General features: G+C 44.0%; 1 protein-coding gene across 2 annotated transcripts in view; it reads right to left on the reverse strand.

The window, feature by feature from the left end:
- Positions 1–474: 474 nt before the first annotated feature.
- The window catches only part of nrip1b (nuclear receptor interacting protein 1b), a 38,481-nt gene continuing 18,165 nt past the window's right edge, over positions 475–20,790 (reverse strand). For both annotated transcript variants that reach the window (XM_072374308.1, XM_072374309.1), the window contains one exon: positions 475–6,892. In XM_072374308.1, the coding sequence (XP_072230409.1) occupies positions 2,819–6,445 (3,627 nt within the window). In that variant the 5' untranslated portion in view covers positions 6,446–6,892 and the 3' untranslated portion in view covers positions 475–2,818. The remainder of the gene's footprint in view (positions 6,893–20,790) is intronic.

A 20,790-nucleotide genomic window follows, 5' to 3' on the forward strand; every position in this document is an offset into this window, starting at 1 on the left:
ATATGTTCCATTTGCATGAGGCAAATCCTTGGGCATTTAGTGTACATCTGGTGACCTTCATAAGTACTCCCTCCTTTCAGTGTCTTTCCTGCCTTTGTTAAGACTCAGCATTGTGGTGAACAGCAGCCAAATGAGTAAGTTTTGGGGCAAATACAGGACATCCTCTCACTCCACTATAACAGACCAGTCTTTGATTACAGAAAGTGCTTTTTGGCTTTGATGTCTCTTTAAAATAATAACATTCTTGAATGTGAAGCCAGAGTCTGACTTGGCCCACGGTGGAACATCAAGATTCCCTAAAGGTCGCTTTGGTTTATCAAGATGTTCTTTAAAAGTGGCCACTCGCACGAATTTGGAAACATTTAAACTCACGTAACGCCCCAAGTAACATCTAACAAATCTAATGTTCTTCCACATTCCTTTTGAGAAAATCATTGCAAAGTGGAAAAAGAGGAACACATCCATACTAGGTCATGCATTTTAGTACTTTATTTTTGAGATATCAGTGCAAATGAACACCAAAAATGAAAACATAAAAAAAAAAATGAAATAATGTCTCAGGTCTTCACATGAAAAAAACAAACATATTTTATATATATATATTTATATATATATATATATTTATATATATACATATAAATATATATATATATATATATATTTGCTGCTACAAATGTATTTCTTAGATGCACAATGCAGATCTATGATTGTACGTCAATCCCCCACTAGAGCCCCGTGCTCGTTCACAGAGCTTTGTTAACCAGTAACAGAAAATAAAAAGATAAAAGAAAAAGAAAAAAAAAAATCACAAAAATATTCAATGCACATTTATTTTTCACACATTTTTTAAAATCAACTTGCCCAACAGTCTGTGGCTATTTAGGGACTGCTCATATTCTAAGCCAACCTCTCTCTCCCCTGTGATAAAAAAAGACCTATTTTAAGACTTGACATTTTCCCCCATCACCAGTAGGGATACACAGGTAGTTCCCATGCGTCTGCATGCAACAGGCAGCAGTGAGGAGAGTCAGACATTATTACACAACACAGCGCAGAATTAGATTATCATTTACCACATAGAGACACATGCAAAGAACAAACCAGCCAAAAAAAGAAAAGATGGGCATAGCATCCTCTGCTAGTATGTACACTTGTACGCATATAATTCGTATTTACAAGTCAGGGCATTAAAAACTAGGGTAATATCTTTTTTTTTTTTTTTTAAACATTACAAAATAGTTATCTTTCATACTGAAAGTACTATTTACACAAATATATTCAACCATTGTGAAAATGTTTTAATAATCGAAGAGACGCATGTCATCAGTAAATGTATTAAAAAGATCACAAGACTAAATGGACAAAGCAGAGTGAAATCAACTGAACAGAATACAGTACGATCAAAAATAAGGAGCTAGATACCAGATATCCCTCAAGACACGAAAAAATGTCTTGGTGATTATTCGGGTGGGGGTGGGGCAGGTACACATATCCAGCTGCTTAGAAAACGAAGAAGTACCTGTGGTCGTCTCTTTATTATCATGCAATTCTTTTGACATTTTATGAAGAAGAGATTGCCACAAAAATAAAAGATGTCCAGAAACCACAACAGTTCAGAAATAATGAAAAAAAAAGAAAGAAAATATATCACAAATCGTCAAATTCTCAACAGATAACAATACTGACATTTTTTCATTACATGCCATTAAAGTATTCTGAAAAGGACACCAAGAACTCTGTTTCGATAGTGCAAACTCTAGGTAGTCTGTATTTGACATGAAAAGAAAAGCGCCGTGTGCTTCACACTCTGAGTTTTTGTGTGCATAAAGAAAAGTGGTGTGGGTTTTACCAGGATGGCAAGATAAGTTGCTCAGACAATGCTGCCTTTTAACTGTTGCTCTAGAAACCTGTTTACACACAGTTGCTCAACTGTAATCACCACACACGCTCTGTTGACCCATCTGCTCAGAACTGCACAATCTGCAAACATATTACCCTGAATTTGCACTGTCGAATGTTGGCCTTAAAGGTTCAGCTCAAACAAAAGCAAAACACAACGAGTTGTTACCCTTTAAACCTCCAATGATATATTCTTTCTCCAATGGTAAATATACAGCACCATGAATCTGGAGGAGAAGCAACGCAAAGCATTCATCAAGGCAAGATCCTTGCTGAATATATAGCAGCATGAATTTTGTTTTCAAGGTCCTCCTTTGAATGAATCTATCATGTACATTGTTGTAATAGAGCGCTGCGATTGGTGGAGAACAACTTTATTTGGAATTCTATATAAAATGAGTGTTCGGTCTATCTGAAAATGTTCTGATGGGGAAAATAAATAAATGTCCATTGAACTGAGCACTAACACTTTTTGAATCATCAATAATAAATGTTGCTTGAAATGTTCTCTCTTAATGTTTTATGAGAGGCAACAAAGAGGACATAGGAAAAGAGATATGTATATAATTCAGATAGAAATCCTCAAGTGTAAAAGAAGAGGAAATTGTAAAGGAGGACTCTTCAAAGAAATGAATGCCGTGCATGATACGTACATGGATGGAAAGAGCTAAATTTGCGATGTCTACTTATTTTTGGTTGTATCAATTAGGTGTTTTGCTGAAATAGACCTCTTTTGTACCATTCCATGACCTCACCATTTAAAACGGAAACAGCAGTACAAATATGCTTTTCAATTAGAAAAAAAAAAGAAAAAAGAAACAAAATATTTTATAATCCAACCAATTTGGCAAGTCATTCAAAAAAAAAAAAAAAAAAAAAAAAAAAAGAGTCAATGAATTTGATTCTGTTGATATAACTTCTAGTCAGATGGCTGACTCAGCCTCTGGCTGTCATGGCTGTGCTTGTCATTGTGGGATGGGGATTGAGGGGTGGAGCTCAGACTGCGTTCATAGGCATGCATGTCACTGATTGGCTCTTCTTTAACTCTGACCGCAGACTGGGCTCCCTCTGCCTGATCCCTCACCTCCTTCCTCAGCTGAAGGCTGCCCTTCTGCAACATGTAATAAAGGATGGGATTGGAACGCGAGAGCCGTGGAGAGTCTGGGTTTGAGTCACAACCCTCCTCCTCCTCCTCTTTCTCCTGACTACACCACCGAACAGGGCTCTCGGGTTCTTGTTTGACTAGAGTATGGGGGTCCCGTTTTTGTGTGACAGGCCATGGAGATGGATGGCGGCTCCATGGGGTGCGAACGGGGCTGTCACTTGCAGGAGGGGTGGGCAGTGGTCTTAAATTACTTGGAAGCCCTGAGTTAAGGGAACCATGGGGGTGCCAGCTGGGTAGGTGGAGGAAGTTGAGATTATGGGCAGGCTGGCTGAGAATGTTACCGTTAGCTTTGCCATTGGCCTGCAGGACAGAGGGACTTGGCGCCCCACGTGGCTGCTGGGACAGTTCCTTCAGACAGTTATCAGAGAGCAGCAGCTGTTTGAGCACATTGAAGCCTCGACTCTCTCTGGTGAGGGTTTCACTTGGTGGGCTCCTGTTTAGAACCTCCTCTTCCTTCAGACTCCTCTGCAGGTCAGGCTCGATCTGAACAGCAGAAGAGGTGAAGATGTGTGTGTTACCACTGTCCACTGCTCTTGGAGAGCTGATATTATTCAAACTATCAGTCTGTTCAGAGCAGACACGTCTTCTCTTTGGACTGGGGCTTGGGTACTCCCTCTGTTCCTCTTTAACCTGTCTGGACTGTGACTCAGCCTGCATAGCAGCAGTGGTGTAATAGGTAGCAGTCTGTTGTTTAAGCAGCTGGCTGAGAAGGCCATATTTTGATATGACCTCTGCAGGCCTTGGGTCTGTTTTTAAGTCCTGCTGAGAATCTGAGAGGGGGCTAGTCTTCTCATAGCCACTCAGTCTCTTTTTTCCAGTCAAGTCGTCAGACTTGACAAAAGATGGTCCTACCTCATCTGTGTGCTCTGATTTGACCTTTACCTCCAAACGGGGCCCATTGGAGCTGTCACAGATGATGGAGGCTGCGGGGCTCTTCTCATAGCATCCCGCTGCCACCTCCACACTCCTCCTGCCACTCCCACTGGCCCTATCTTTGCGACCGGCTGTAGCAGTAGCTGAACCGGTTCCGAGAAGGAGCTGCAGCACGGTGCGCCGCTCTAGGAGGTTCTCAATTTGTGAAGAAGAAGGAGGAGAAGACTCCTTGCCACTGAATGGTGTACCACTGCCTGAAGCTCCGTCTGAAAGTGGCGTAGTGGTGGTCCTGTGGAGTGGAGCATTGAGCCTTTCCAAGAGGGCAAGAGGCCTGCTGGCATCTAGCTCCTGGCCCAGAACTTTGCCAGAGGGGATGGGTGGGGAGGAAGAAGTCGTGCCACAGTGAGCCAGATTCTGTAACAGTTTACTGGCACTGAAGGCAGGCTCTGATGCCTTCTCAGCAGGGAAGGTTTTAGACTTACACAAATCAAGTGGGCTGGACTGGACATTGGGGGATGGGTAGGAATATGGGGACAGTGCACCACTTGGCTCACGATTAAGTGAGTAGACAGATTGGGCTGGGGCTGCAGGATTTTCCAGGGGGCTTTCTGTTCTGGTCTCTTCCCAAGGCATGTGCCCCTTTTGCTGGCTTCGAGACATGGTGGCCATAGTTATATCAAGTGGTATATCCTGTTTACTTTTGCCCTTATTAACCATTTCATTATTTCTGCGTTCAAGAAGAAGCTGCATGAGTGTGAGTTTAGGGTGGGGTTTTAGGTCTGGGCTCATCTCAGGCTCCTTGTTCTTGGACACATTTGATCCTGATGGCTCTGGCTTCCACTTGTTTATTAATGATTCTGTTAGTTTATCCAGAGAGGAGGTAGAAATAGAAGAAGAGGAAGATGAAGAAATAGCAGAGGAAACAGAGGAGACTGCAATAGAGGATGGTGTAAAAGGTGTGGTGGAAGGCTGATTAGAAACTTGTGGAGAGAATGTAACCGGGGTGGAAGAAAACACTGTGGTAGAGGAAGAAGAAGAAGAAGAAAAAGTTGAAGTGGAAGAAGGAGGGGGTGTATTTTTGGGCCCGGTGTCTATACTGACACGCCCTCTCATGGAGAGGTCAATGGGAGAACAACTGGAGTAGGAGCTCTCTGCATCACTGCTGTCCTTGGTAAAACTCCTCTCCTGGGTGGAGCATTCACTGTCCGATGTGACTGAAGAGGAGCCGCTCGGTGGCAGAATGCCACCAATGTCCTCCAGGTGCCCATTCTTGGTCAGCTGCTTCTGGTTGTTGTGGTTGTTCAGTAGCAGCAGCAGCAGGCTGCTGCATGTTTGAGGGGGGCGAGCTGGACGTGTGTCAAAACCTCGCTTCTCCCTTGGAGGCTGGCTGTGAACGTGGCTTGGAGCGTGTGGGGGAGTAGGTGGGGAGCTTTGGCTGTGGCCACGCAGCAAAGAGGGGCTCTGTGGGCTGGACAGGGCCGTTCGAGGGAGTGTTGTTGTTACTGTGGTTGTTGTTGTCATTCCATTTTGGTTTGTTAAGGAGTTTAGTGTGTCTGGAGTGCCCCCCACACTTGGTGGCCTTTTGTCTTGACCGTGCTGCTGGTTTGCCATGGCAGCTAGTCTCTCGCTGGCAGATCTTCCTGAGAGCTGGGCTTTGAGTGCATGCTCTCTGGAGTACTGCTGGAGATGGGCTTCACTGGACAGCAGCAGTGCTAGTTGACTGCAGGCCACACTAGGCTTGGGTGAAGGTGCTGGACTAGAACGGATTTTCACCATATTAGCCACTGCCTTCAAACGCTCTGCACAAGACACTGATTCAGTAGCTGTGGGTGCAGCAGGAGGAGTGGCGCTGTGTGCTGACCGGGGTGACTCTGGGGGCCTGTCCTGACTGTGTCCCCGACGACTATAAGGGGTGCTGTTATGGTTTTGAAGTTTGCTCTTTCTCATTAGGCCCTTCAAACGGCTTGAAGCTGTCCCATAAACAGGTTGTGGCTCTTTGTCTGCAGGTGGTGCTTTGGATGGTGAGGAACACTCACTGGGGGACTTATTAGAGTGCTGAGACATTGCCACACTCTGAAGCCGTGAGCTAAATGACTGAAGCAGGGAAGCCAACAGGGTGCTCTCTCCAGCATGAGGAGACCCCTCGAGGGCTCCATTTTGTAGTCCTCCTACTTGGCCATTCAGTTCCATTGGGGGTGAAATCATCCGCTGGTTCCCCGGATCACTCCAAGCTCCAGAGCGCAGCAAGCGGGCCTTCTTCAGGTGTTGTGATGAGCCTAGTGTGGGCCCATTGGTTCCAGTCTTAGGTGCTGTTGGGCCATGGTTTGGTAATTGGAAGGGCCCGCCCACCTTGTCGCCCTGCTCCTGATTGCTGTGGGCAGCCTCAGACCTCCCACCTGCCGTGGCCCCAGGCCCGGCCACCACTGGATGCATCAGTAAACCTTCCAGATAAGTTAGAACAGCTGAATCCTTGTGTGTCTCAGGGCCAGGCTCCTCCCCATGAGTCATGTTCAATACTCAGATCCCCTCGTATAGCTCAGCAATGCTACTGGGAAGTAAATGTCATCTAGGTCATCTGGTTGACAATGGGATGCACTTCTTAAATACCAAAAAGAGGGCAGGCAATTGCACCAGAAGAGGATACAGGATACACTGGCTGGACGGGATCCTTCTCTGTAGAGGGTACAATCAGCAATGTTGCGAAACAGCAACCATGCTTGGAAGCAATCTGGGGCAGGTGGGCCTCCCAGGCATTGTTGTACGCCTTTAATCGCTACAGGATCTCAGAAGGTCCAGCTTCAAGCTTATGTGAGAAGAGTGCAAGGAGTCAGCGGGATTTCACCACAGAGATGTTGATACATTCCGTGGTTGTGGATGTTTGGGATTTCGGTCCTACGGCCCGGCTTTGGTCCTGTCAGCGGCGCCTTTCAGCTCTCCAGATCTCACAGGGGGGACCTATGGGAGTGATTGAGAGAGAAAGGAGGTGGGTGGGGGGGGGATTGTTGGGTAGGAGAAAAAAAGAGAGAAAAAGGAGAAAACGTGTGAGAAGCAGGGATTTGCACAGCACTATATCACATTCATTTCACCACCTTGTCTGCCATCTCTGTTACTTAGCAACATTTCAGATTGACTGCACACGGCTCTTTCTCTGCTCTGCACTCTTCCCTCACAGCCACCCGACAGACGACAAATGTAGATTAGGCTTGATTGGATCCAAATTGAAAATTCAAACCCACTACCTTGAAAACATTCAGGTCTTGAGCAGTAAGCCTCTCACAGCAAAGTCTTTCAAAAGTGAAGGGCCTTGTGAGAGCTGTGCATAATTCTTTCTGCAGCTTGTCATTTCAGTGGATTATCCCCCTCCACCACCTCCTGCTCCTTATGCACTTGAGCTGCATCTCACACGATGCAGCCCACTGTGGAGCAACTTCCACCCACCCACTCACCCACACAAGCAAGTATTTAAGAATTCATGCTTAGATACATGAACGAACCTAAGGATGAGGACATACATAGATGAATGTTCATGCAGAGTCTCACTACTGCTTTGTCCTGGCGAGCTTAGCTCTTTTGACCCAGAGCTGTTTTTAAATCAGAAGACAAAAGCAAAACTCAAACTGACTCGATGTGACGGGAGTGTAGTTCAAAAGTACAGTACAAAAGCAGTGGAGGAACATTGTAAGGACATGGCTAACAGACAAGCCGCACTCAACTGTCAAGTCTTGGTGTGTTTTTAGTGTGTGTATTATGGGTTGCTTAAGGATCAGGTGCACCTGTCACACCCTACCATTGTCAGGAGGGCATGAACAGTGACACCAGGGTGAGCATTGTGCCAGTTGCCATGACAGTGTCAGCAGTGCTGCCCTAAGAGACCTCTGCTCTGAACCCTGTCAGCGTGGTTTCCGTGGATACAGGACACCTCAGACAGTCCTGGCCACATCTCATAAAGGTTAATTAATACAGAGTTTCCACCTCGCCTCAGCTGCCGCCCGTGTCCTTTCCCAAAGCCGTCCTCACCTTTCGCGTCCGCTGAGTGGACTAACATAACAGGTCACATGACAGGACAGCAGCCCTTGATTATGACGAAAGGCCATGGCAAATTGCTCAGCCACCAGCTTAAATACTTCACAGAGAGCTGAGGCAAGGGCTAGAAACAACCAGGCACCGGCCTCCTAATGAGGCTGAAATCCATCTCCAAGGCCAAGGTTCACAGGCTGTGACAGGATCAGGTCATGACAGTCAGGGCAACTGGGTGGCACTTTTAATGCCACCTTGGAAGTAAAAATGGGATTAGATGCTGGATTTAAGTTGATCAGTGTACAATTAAGTCTGAATAGCAGAAGTAAAACCATCAGGCCATTTTAAGACGTCTTCAAACCAAAGGTTCACAAGTTGGCGAGAGTCTTTAGACTGTCTCGCTCAAAATAGAAAAAAATGAGTCAACTGATATTGGCCCATCAGCATCGATTACAGTTTAAGGCCGTCTTTAAACTGCTGACCTTAATCTGAACACAACAAAAGCCAACCTGGTCACACTGGACCATCTGACGTCTGCTGTCATGTTAATCTTAGATGCACAGGATTATGACTATTTTCCTGCCAGTGAGCTTATCGCTGTCATAACGGGACGGCCTGTAACACCATGTTTGATCAGCGCAGTAAACAAGTAAACATGTTTACCTTCAGAATGGCTTGGCAAAGTGACTAATATGCTGTGATAGAGCCCTCTAGTCAGTGAGGGGAAAAATGGAAATGGAAAAGAAACGCTGACACAGTTTCAACATGGGGAATTCTGTTAATCTCTCTGCTGCTGGCAGTGAACCTTTGGAATTACAGTTGACCTTGTCTATGTTTTTGCCCAAAGACACTTCTATAAAGAGCAGGCAAGGCAGTAAAAGGATACTATGACACTGCATTATATCAGTTTAAATATACACAACACTGCTACTGCATTCACCATTTCATACAAAATACTCTTCAAGTAAAGCGAGGACATTGAGTCTGTGTCAAAAGTCCTGCTGAAGCAAAGACAAGAAAGTCTGTTCACCACAGTGACAAAGCACTGCTAAGAAATACATGACCTTAATATAGGGATAGCTGCCCTCTATACTGAGCTCCTAAAGCATGCAGCCTTCCTCCTTTCCTCACTGAGAATGTGTGCATTACTATTACATTATCTCCCCCAGTGTATACATTGAAAATGACCTTACACATCTGTTAACATGTCATCTCATTGGTGGTGGCACCCAAAAAGCCTGACCTCCACCCCTCCCCCACTGCGGGACACCACAGCACCAATGAGCTGCTCCACAGTTTCTGTGGTGATTATCCATTATCCTTGACAATGTCAGCCAATGACAGAGCAGGCACCATTCTAAAGTGATTTTTACCCCTACAGTCAGCCACACGCGGGAGGGAGGGCAAGTGACAGGGGAAGGCTGAGGCTTCATCATCCCCTGACTAGTTGATTCTTCATCTATTTCTCGCTTTCTCACTCCTCTGCTACTTAAAAATGGCACAAGCAACAGGAAAGGTCACCGCCCTCTCAGCCTCCGTCTTGAATGCAAAAGACGCATGGCAGTACCAGAGGGCTGAGGAAGATGTGCCAATGCAGATTAATTCCATCCTAAAATCACAGAGAGCGATTATAATTTTCTTGGCTGATTCAGATTTCTTTCTTTTAAAGGTCTGGCCTCCCGATCTCTAACTGGCAGCATACCAAATCCTTTTTTTTTTTGTTGTAATTATTGTTCTAATTGAAAATCTAATTGTCTGTTTATAATGAAACATTAATTCTCCCTTTGTAACTGGAAATCTAAAAAAAAAAAAAAAAAAGAGCTACAGCCTACTGAACAAAGTTATTTGTCCGAACAAACACAAGTTGGATTGTGTGACATAAAACAAGATAAAACAAATGTAATGGCGTTCCATCCAAGAAATATCTCCTGTAGATTTTGGGCACAGGGGATTTATCCCATTTCTGAAACCTTTATTCCTGACTATAGAAAGTGACTGGTCATCTAGTGCCAGGAATTCATGATACAAATGAAAGATAGCAGAGGGGGCCGGCTGCGTGCTCTCACTAGTTTGAATGTTATCTGCTTTGCCTTTGTCAGCTTTGTCATTGGCACAGCTTGAAGCATTGCATTAAGTTAGTTTGCCCAAACTTTTTGGAGGTAATTCCTTGGCAACTTATTGTACAAACTGCAAGCCTGCAGTCTTTATGACTCACAGTGGAAGACATGCTAGCGTGCCATTGGATTTCTCTGAAACTGATCTGCCAGTCACTTCTCATAGCCAGTAAGGCTGAACATTGGTCAGTTTCCTGCTGAAAATGTGAGTTTCATTCCCTTCTCTGCCCTATAGATTATACCTCCTCCACAAACCATGGGCACAGGGACACGAATACACCAGGTAGCGATGCAGTCGTCTTTCATTTCACAAAAAGTGAGATTCTAAATTACCGTCACCGTCAGGAATGGTAATTCTTTTAAAATGTATGAACAATCAAAAGAATTAAAAAAGGGGGAAGAGCCAAAGGAGCAGCAGATAAAGTCAAGGTCATTCATCCCGCCAAGGCTCTTCCACTTGATGCAACAGCTGGTGTCCATGCAAAGCTCTGGGCGTTAATAAAAAGTGACAATGCTGCCTGAGCGGTGTGTATTACTAATGTCTGACACCAGCCTGGCAGATGTGTTCTCCCTGCATTTAAGGGGAGTCAAGGTTAAAGGAATTTAAAAGGAGAGGCGATGCCTAAACACTATTATATCATGTAATCTGCAGCCTAGTCCTGCTGCACATACTCAACGGGGTAGCTCACTTACACATGCGGCGTGACCGCTATTTGCAAATTCAATATGGTCTGACATGATTAAATAAGACAAAACATAAGCTCCCTGACCAAATGCGCTTCTTCCAAGCCCTCCACAAGTGAGCGTGTGCGCGAGTGGAAAGTAGAATTAAAAGCTCTTGTTCACCTTGAGAGAGGTTCAACAAGCGAGCAACATGCTACTAAACAGCGGGAGAGCTAGAGCAAGTAAATGTTTCTGCAGATAAGTCAGTCGGGACAAAATAATGCTGAAATAGAGTATGCACAAACATGCATGCCCACACAATGAGAACTAGGGCGCTGTGACCCACTTCTTTGGTTGCACTGACCAAACAAGTCATTCACAGTGCACACACTGAAACCCATAGATGTACAGCGCCATAAAGGAAATATGATACATCAGAGCTGAAAAGTTAAGCAATGTGGGCAATCTATTGGGAAAAAGCGCCCTACTCAGAACAGACAAACAACAGTGCATGATGGCCGAATGCTAGCATTTCAGAATTGGACAAAATGGGACCTGACTGCAGTTCTTGGCCTGCATCTGGCCTTGATGAGAAGCATGGGGGCGGATTTTAACTTCATTTGAACTCATCAGTACAAGGAGTTCTCGGGGTAGAGAGAAAGGGAGCGTAGAAGAATTCATGCACGCAGATGAGTCATCTAAGTGTTTCAGAGCCCAGCTGAGTGGCGGAGGACTGAGAGATGATATCACTGCACTGTATCAAGGACCTGGACAGTCTTTCGCCTCATTTTACATGCTTTGACTTTCATGGATGTGCTTACAAAAATGTTTGTGTCCATAGTAAATATTTGTGTGCCATTTGGAAGACCCACCCAAGGGCCATTTCCTGAGTGGCTGAGAATTAGTGCATCAATTAAGCACACACACATTCTTTCTTAATGAGCCGTGGCCGCCATCAGTCTACACCTGATTCATTTCTATTGGGCTCTGAGGTAATCTTCTGCTTACATCGCCTGTCCAAAATGGTGCTCGTTTCCCTCCTAAAACAACACATATTTTCTAATTGTAAACACTGGTGCTGGAAATGGGAACAGCTGATTGCCCCATGGCCAGGATGCTAAGAGGCAGAGCTAGGCCCTTGAAACAGACTGCAGTGGTGATGTCTGAGGGAAATGGGCCACTTTGTAATCTAGATCAAATGTCCCACTGTCAGGCTGCCCTGAAAGCTGGATGAAACCAGCTAAAACCTTGGCCTTTAATGAATCATTTCCATAATATCCTTGGCATCCCTCCTAAGAAGGCTATTGCTGTGAGTCAGCAAGATGGTTGCCTTTATTGGGTTAAAGTGAGTGCTGCTTTTTTCTTTTCACTGAGGATGGTTTGGAGTATTATAGTGTGTGACAGAGGTCTAAGTGACAGAAAGAGAGGAGGATGCATCTCTGCTATCATTTTGCCTTTCATAATGCTCTCATTGACCCACTTTCTAGTTTTTAAATCATTTTAATGCTTGCTCTGAGTGAGGTTGGAGAATGATATTAAAGGGCACAATGAGTTGTGAAGGGACATTCCATTAGATCATCAAAAATATCCCCCCTATTGGATTCGATTCCTCCTTTTACCTCAGAAAGAGCACAGTCCTAATCAAAGTTAAACAATTAAAGGAATCTTTTAAATCAATTAGACACATTTAACCCAATAAAGTATAAAACAATTATGTGTAACCTTTCTCCAAGATTATCTGTCAACCTGCATCACTCCATTTGGCAGGGCAGAGCCGAGTACATGCCAATAAACAGCAGACTCGAATAAGATTAGTCCTACACCTGGTCCTGATGCCTGACCTGGTACTCACACAGATATACTTACTGCTGCCGCAAAAAACACAAAAACATCTACACTCCAAACACTCACAACAGCACCCGAATCTAAATTAGTCACCAAAACGACCTTTAAATGTAAGTTTGAAGCTTGATAGTCAGTTGAGGGAGGTACAAATGTGTTTTTTCACCCGTTAGTTACATTTGCAATTTGCGAAAAATGTTTTAATTTTTTGGCAGGATCTCCAAAGGTCCCTTACAATTTAGGTCTAAGAGCAACAATCCATAGTCTATCTGGTGATAGATGTGAAGACACAGCTATCACAGCTCGAAATGGTCAAGCTGACACTCGCATTGAAGGCTGTGACGATATAACGGACTGAGCCTCTTAACTAATCATTCAATTACACCTAAATAAACAAAGCGCATGATGCAACAGCAACGGAATAGAGACATATAAAGCCTGCTGCTAAAATGTTATTAATGGTAAGAAATAACTGAGTACCTGCTGCTGACTGCGCATGGCAGGTGCTTTAGATAACAGCAATAAAACACTATGCTAGTGTTAGCGTCCGGCCATCTAAAAGGGCCTTGTGTCACTGCACTCTGTTGTTACACAACCCCGAGAGGATCCAGTTGTAGGCTTTAGACAAGCATTCTCAGCCATGCAAGCTAATGTTTCAATCATCATGTGATAAGTCTTCAGTCAAGAGAGGAAAAATGAGAAAAAGTGATTTTAATCAATAATCCTGATCAATTACGGTGAAGATTACAGTGGAATACTTGCAAGTGTTAACCTGCAGGCAAAGACTGTTGATGCAGCATAAAAAGCCTCCTTTTAAAAACGAGGTGTCCTAGATAACGAACAGTTCCACACGACTATAAAAAAGGTTAATTGTTAATTATCAACAAATTCTATTAAATATTGTGCTTGTATGCTCATCCGTTCATTTGACACCTATTTCTCATTGTGCAAAAGAACGAAGAAACCTTGAAGTACACATTTACTACCTTTGTTTGTAAGATTGGACATGAAGATGACAACAGCTGCTTTGGTTTTCCATATAAAGGATTAATCAACACTTGACAAGAGATTACAAACTTTCCCTTTTTTTCGTAGTAATTCTGATCTTGAAAACTGAGGACATCACTTTGACCTCTCGGAAGGTGTGGGGGTTAATTTATATACTTAATGAATTAAGTAACAATCTTTAAAAAATAAAAATCAATGATGGAAAATCATCAGTAGCTGCAGGTGCAATCCTAACTCTGAAACACGTTTTTCTACAATCAAAAAACACAACCGTGAGTCAAGGTGTGAAATGCCCGGCAAAGTCTTTTCTTGATGTGTGCCAAGATATCCACCCTAATGCGGATAAATCCATGTCTTACGGAGACCCATGCAAAACACCCTTTTTTTTTAGGCTTAACCTTCTCCTTATATCTAAGCCTCCAACCTCATCAGCTTGTCTTAACAGCTAACCCACAGTGGGCAGCACTACTTACTAACTACAATGGGGTCACGTCAGTGCTGGAATCAAAAGAAAAAAGAAGAGAGGCTCCGTCTGAGCTGCTCTTTGTCTGTCCAGGATATGTGGATATGAAATAGTGACCTGGCCAGGAAGTCACTATTTCAAAATACATCTTATCTAATAAAACTTAAGAAATATGTTCACTTTATTCTTTACGTAAGTGTCCCAAGCAAGAGTCGACACCTTTTATGTTGATTTTGGTAAAAAACGATGGTAAGATAATTCATTCACACAGAGGTTTAAAGCCCTTTTCACACATGCAAATAGATACAGCTCAGAGATATCGACACATCGCATAATTAAATGAATAAATAACAGTGCTGTTCAAACTTTTTTCCTCCTCTGTTTAACCAAGGATAATTAGCTGCTGCTCAGAGTAATCTTTTCACATCATCTGAGCCAATTTAACAAGAAAAAAAATGTTTTGAGCTCAACTTCTGCTCTCCGTCTGAACATCAGCTGCTCCCATCCACGGAGGTTTTGTTTAACACAATGCAGCGCATTTGTTAGCCTGATATGAATTTTCATGGCAAAACAACACGTTGTTGTGAGAAAACTGTAACTCTAGAAGGCCCTAACAGCTTTGTGAGGCACTGCAGCCTAACAGCAGTGACTGCACAGAGAAGGCGTCCTCAGATGAAGCAACCATCACATTCCTCTCAGCTTTGTTACAACTATTACTGTTACCGTAGTGCAATCATCAAACTCTCACAAGTGCAACACTGACTGCTCAATAAGCTTAAACTTGTAGAACAGCGATATTTCCAGCTACTTCAGTCCGCCACCGCTATGCTTTACATGTTGCTGTGAGAACACAGCGACTCAATGAGGACTTTCTCAGACCTCACTTGATTAACTGTCCAATCTTGCGTAAATGGCAAATACTGTGCGCGTTGTTGCTCTTGCTGTCACTTTCACATCCATGTCTGAATGAAAAATTGACGAAGATTTACAGAGAAGTGACAACACAGATTAATGAAACCATTTATGTTTGGATCTTAAGTCTGAAAAAGGGCTTAATAAACAAGTTAATGGATAACATAAATGGAATTTGGCATCTCTATATAGGTGCGACTGTGGTGTATGGTTCAGGAGAAAATGTATTTAGACCATTAATCATGCCCCTCTGCATTTAGAATGAACCCTTTTAAAAGAGGAACGAACTGTGCTTCGTTAAGTTTAATTGCTCGTATTCTGTTACTGAACGGAGGATTCATGATTTTGGCCAGATGAGTGACACACAGTGAATATGCGATCTCTCTTGCGTTTTGACAACACAGTGCACGCGCTCATTAGTGTGTGACGAACAAACTGAAGTGATTTATTTGCACATACTGTACATATATATATATATATTAAACATTTAAATATATATTTAAATATAATATATATTTAAATATATATCTGCCAACCAGCCAAGTAAGACTTTACATCCATGTTGCCCTCTAATCCGAAATAATGTCTAGATATTAAATGTTATCATATCAGTATTATCCTAATACACATTTGCCTAAGTTTTTGTTACCATTCGTATTTGAATCCTTGAACTATGGCCTCTCACTACCTCGTTATGATTAATGTAACCTTGAGTCCAACTTAATGTTTTTCATATATTAAAGAAATTCCCTCGACAATGAAACGGATGAGAGAACAACAAGATATAATAAGACATGCAGTCACGGCAGGCATGAAAATAATAAAGACAATATCTGAAGAAAAGACTGTCCTCTATTCCTTATTTGCTTTAGTCATCTGTGAGAAAGGTGGTAGGGCTTATGAGCAGAGACATAGTAGTAAGTGGCTCTCACTTCTGGTTGTCATTATTCACCGTACACCTGGTTTTCCATCTACACAGAGGTTAATTGCAATTAACTGCCTTCACCTGGCAGTACAGGTGTAATCAGTCCCCGATTGAGCAGCGAGAATGAAAACTGGCAGCACTCTGGAGCCTGAAGACCAGGACTGAACCTTCAGTCACGGTGACTTAATGGAAACTGTGAACTGAATTTTGCAGGCTTCTTTGTTGCATTGGAAGTGATCAGGTTGTCTTTACTGTAACCAAGATAAACCCACAAATTGTCATCCTAGATGCAGACCAGCACGGGGCCAAGACTTGCAGGAAATTAGTCTGACCTCCCTCAGTCAGTCCCTCATAGCCACTGACTATTAAAATCAAACAAAGACAGATAGACATAGGGCAGCACCCAACTCTGCAACAAGCATTTTGCTGTAATGAAGTAGATCCAGAAAAGGGGGGGAAACACTATCATGGGGGATGACTGTAGTAAAAAGTGCTCAAGAGACTTTAAAAAAAAAAGAAAAAATCCACACTATGCAAAATGCTAACACACCCATTCTGCTGTGGTTGGGAGGTGAATGCGGACACACATCATGCTCCCGTACCTTGTCATCCTTAGCTGTGGAGGCTGATACAGGTAAAATGCAGTAATCAATTTGCTCTACTGGCAGGAGTGCTCCTTTAGAATACTAATGAGGCTTCTGCCCTCCCCTCCCCTCCTCCCCCTCATCATTCTAGCCATCCCTCCTCTGCTGCCACCTCTCTCCCTTCTTCTTTCCTCATTCACCTTTCTCATGACTTGACACCCCCCCCCACCCCACAGTGCCCCAGACCTGACCAAATGCTAAAGGAGGGGCGGAGTGTCTTCTGCACAGATAACTGCTGCCACTAATCAAGCCTACGTGCACCGGGGCGTGGGATTAAAGAGCTTGCACAGCTTGACTCAGGCACCGAATGGTGTTAGCGTTCTCACGCACGCACGCACACACACACACACACACACACAAACACACAGAAGATCAAAATAAAAACCTATGGGGAAGCCAACGGCGTCTTGTCCCAGAAACGCACGCATACACACAAGCCTCAGATGAGCAAACAACACAACAAGGTCAACTTAAAAGCTGATATTAGGTGAACATTCTCGCACTATAAAACAACTCGCACACACACAAGGAGATTAGATCTAAATTTACTCCGCCAGTCAAAACGGGACTCAGTGGCGAGCCACCCATCTCTATCTGGCAGAACACATGTCATGCTGAGAGCTGCAGTGTTGTGCGCAACCAAAATGAAAAAGAGGAACAAACTTGACTGTGAATTGACAGGATCTGAATTCCCGTTTAGGTTTCATGTGGCGCGATGGCTTACAAGGTGTGTGTGTATGGATGTGTGGTTGCTGGGGTCTCTACTACATATCAAGTACATTGATAAGTTGCCCTAAGGCTGTAACAATGCATCCTCAATGTTATTTTTACACACACACACACACCTGCCAAAAACAAAACACCCAATTCTCAGGTTCTCAGTGAAGTTAATGTCTGTTTTGGCCAAATCATGTGTGAAAATAATGTCTCAAGCTTCCCGAACCGCTCTTTCAGAATTTGATCGTGATGAATCCTGACAACATCATCTTGGAATATGCCTTTACCATCAAGGAGAAAAAAAATCTATTGATATATGGTCAGGTGGTCAAATGACTTCCTATTTTGGGGATACAAAGTTGCTGAACCTAAACCTGATCAACTGAAGCAGCCCCAGATCATCATGCTGCCCCCACAGGCTTATACAGTAGACCCAATGCAGCACTTCATAAGCTGATCTTCTTACCATGATGCTTTTTGGAACACGGTAAATCTGGACTCACTGGACTTTTTTCCACTGCTCCAGAGTCAAATCTTTACACTGCCTAACAAATGGTTTCGATTAGCCTCACCAGCAGGGTTTCCACTGCTGCTTTTGATTCGTAATTGGAAGATGTGAGTAAGAAGAGGTGAAATCAAACTGTATGAATTGGAAAAAGAAATGTATACTCTTGCTTTAAGAGTCTTTAGCTGATTTCGAAGAAGACTTGATACGTATTATGAGGCAGGGAAACAACTTTTCAAATCCCGCCTGACCTGGTAAAGATTTAATTACACAACTCACCAGGCAAACAAAAACTTGCATATCTTCCCAGATACTATCGAATATTCACAGATATAATATTGGACATTATGGTAATTAATCAAGAGGAGCTTTATCCATTTTCCACTTGTGGATGTCCACAGTTGTATTGCTTGTATTTTCTTCCCAAAGGGTCCTCACATGGTTTGGACAACTTCCTCTGCTGTGGTAGAGCTTGTACAGCCTGCAAACTACACAACATTTAACAATAACCAGCTGGCTACACAAAGCAGCCTAATTTATTCCTGTTAAACCAGTTCTGGAAATGTGTTTGACTCACTTTTGTTTATTTCCGGCATTTAAAAAAAAAAAAAGAAAGGAAAAAAAAAAAAGCACTTCAGATTTTCTTTGACAGTGAATGGAAGCCAAAGGCTTTTTCCTGCCAATAACATGACTTCTCTTCCAACTGAGGGTGTGGAAATGTTCTTTCTTGTGTTATTTGTTGTGAGTTCGAGTGTTGATTTTTTTTTTCTTACCAAACGTTCAAGTGATAGCTGCTCACAATCATTGAGGATTTTCTTCAGACCATATGAGGAGTTTCAGCAGTTTCAGAATAATACACCTGACCCTTATGCCATAGACAAACATCTTTTCCACGACCGCAGGCTGCATTGTCTAACATGGCAGTTTAAGGAACGAGAAGGTTAAATTCATTTAAACTTAACTGAAAAATTCTCATCACTGCAGCACTTTTACAAAGGGACGCTATTATCTATTAGCTAAGTGAAATCTGGGGTTTTTTGCTTTATTTTTGAGCGGGCAGAATATATGTGTAAGTATATGTGTATATCTCTGTGTGTCAGAGAGAGACAGGGAAACAACGCCACCCTTTGCATCAGCAGGGATATTTCATTATGTACATAACGAGTACCATTAATCGCTCTTAAGAAGAGGACACAACCTCACCTTGGCAGTCTCACACACACAGCGGGATGGTGGGGGGCGTGGGGGGGTGTCGGGGGCGGGGGCATGGAAATATCTATAATGCTGGAAGAAATTAAAATTCACCACACTCAAGGACCTGCCGCCTCCTTTTGACCGAGCATGCTGCGACCCAGGGGTGTGTGGAGACAGGCCAGCAGTCATATAGGAGCTGCTTGTCTGATAGACGCATGAAAGTAGAAGGGAAAAAAAAAAACCACACACACGGAGGCAAAGACGAAGAGGAAGGGAGGAAATAAATATAAAAAGAAAAGTGGGGGAAAATGCCGCAGTGGCGGTAGCCAGCGGGGGATCGTGCCCTTGACATACTGACATGGGTGAAAGAGGGAGGGGTTGGAGAGGGGCACTGTCATGTGACACTCTTGTCAAACGTCAACCGCCTACCCGCTCGACCACCTGGTAGACCCCCCCCCCCCCCCCCCCCCCCCCCCCGCCCTTCATCCCAATATTTCGCCCACCTTTGTGCGACCTCATCCTTTCCTGACCTGACGCTGTCACCCCCCCCCCCCCCCCCCACCTCCACCTCTCTGCAGTCCTACCATCCCATCCGCCCCACCTCTAACACCCCACCCCCCATGCCGACTCCTCTCCCTCCCCCGCGGCTGTGCAGCAAGGTCAGGCGGGTCACCGTGTCCTCATCTGTAATCCGCTGCCATTCGTCAGCAGCCCCGGCTCAGGCTGGAGGAGAGAGAGGAGAGGCAGCCGCTCCGACGAGGGGAGAATGCCCAATTAGGCAGCTGTCACACACACACACACACACACACACACACACACACTGAACGCTGTACAGCAGGGCAGGAGGAGGAAAGAGAGGGAGGGAAGCTGCAGAATCAGCCTACTGTCCACAGACAGAGGGGTGGAGTGGGGGGGGCATACATGAATCTTTTTAGCTGTGAGTGTCTGTGTATTGTTTTGGTGTGTGTGGAGCAGTTGGATGGGGGTCATCTGCAGTTTAGACATATATGTCTGCAATGTGAGGTATTTCAACAGACGGGACGAGTGGGAGGGGGGGGGACTTTGGAGGATACAACAGTTAAATAACATTTCATAAACAGAAGACTATTGTCTCAAAATGAAACAAATGCTGAGCTTTCTGTTGAAGACTCCCCTTATCTGGGACTTCCAGATTGATGAGCTGATCAGAAAAAAGTGGTTGGGTGCAAATGGGGACAGAGAATCGCCACAGGGGAGGCTCTGTCTAATGACCAGCGGACCATTCAAACAAATCTAGAGGCCGAGTCGACACGTACCGAGCCCGAGTGGACTATGGACTGGAGAGGAAGCGCCACACTGTCGGTTTTTTTTTAGACGCACACTAGCAGCAGATATCAAATGGGTGACAAATATCCCATAATTGGATCATTCATCACCAGCAAACACATCTGTTTTGAGTAATGGGAAAACTAATCAGCAAAAATGATACAGAGACGACTCCACGCCGGGCACCAGGAAGATTTATGTCAGAGCAATTCAGGACTCAAGCCTGCACCAATTGATTGTTTCGTCTAAATGCCTTTTCGTTTAATCAAAAGAAAAGAGTCAAAATGGTGCACTGCCAGCTGAGTGATGAACAGGTATGATCGAACACTCTGGGAGCTCGGGCAGAGAGGGATTTTTCAAACAATTTTCAGTTCCACCTTAAATGTTAAAGTTCACCAGGGTTCAGTGGAGCTTCAAATCCAGCTTTGAGTGGTTAGTGTTCAAAAGGATTGCGTCACAAGTGCGAGGGACACTTATCCAGTAAATCCCGTCTGAGCAGAAAGTACAGTTCATGGGGACTTAAGCTAGATGTCATACAGGCTGG

The sequence above is a fragment of the Leuresthes tenuis genome, unplaced genomic scaffold, assembly GCF_036924035.1.
Source record: "Leuresthes tenuis unplaced genomic scaffold, fLeuTen1.0.hap1 SCAF_21, whole genome shotgun sequence".
Lineage (NCBI taxonomy): Eukaryota > Metazoa > Chordata > Actinopteri > Atheriniformes > Atherinopsidae > Leuresthes > Leuresthes tenuis.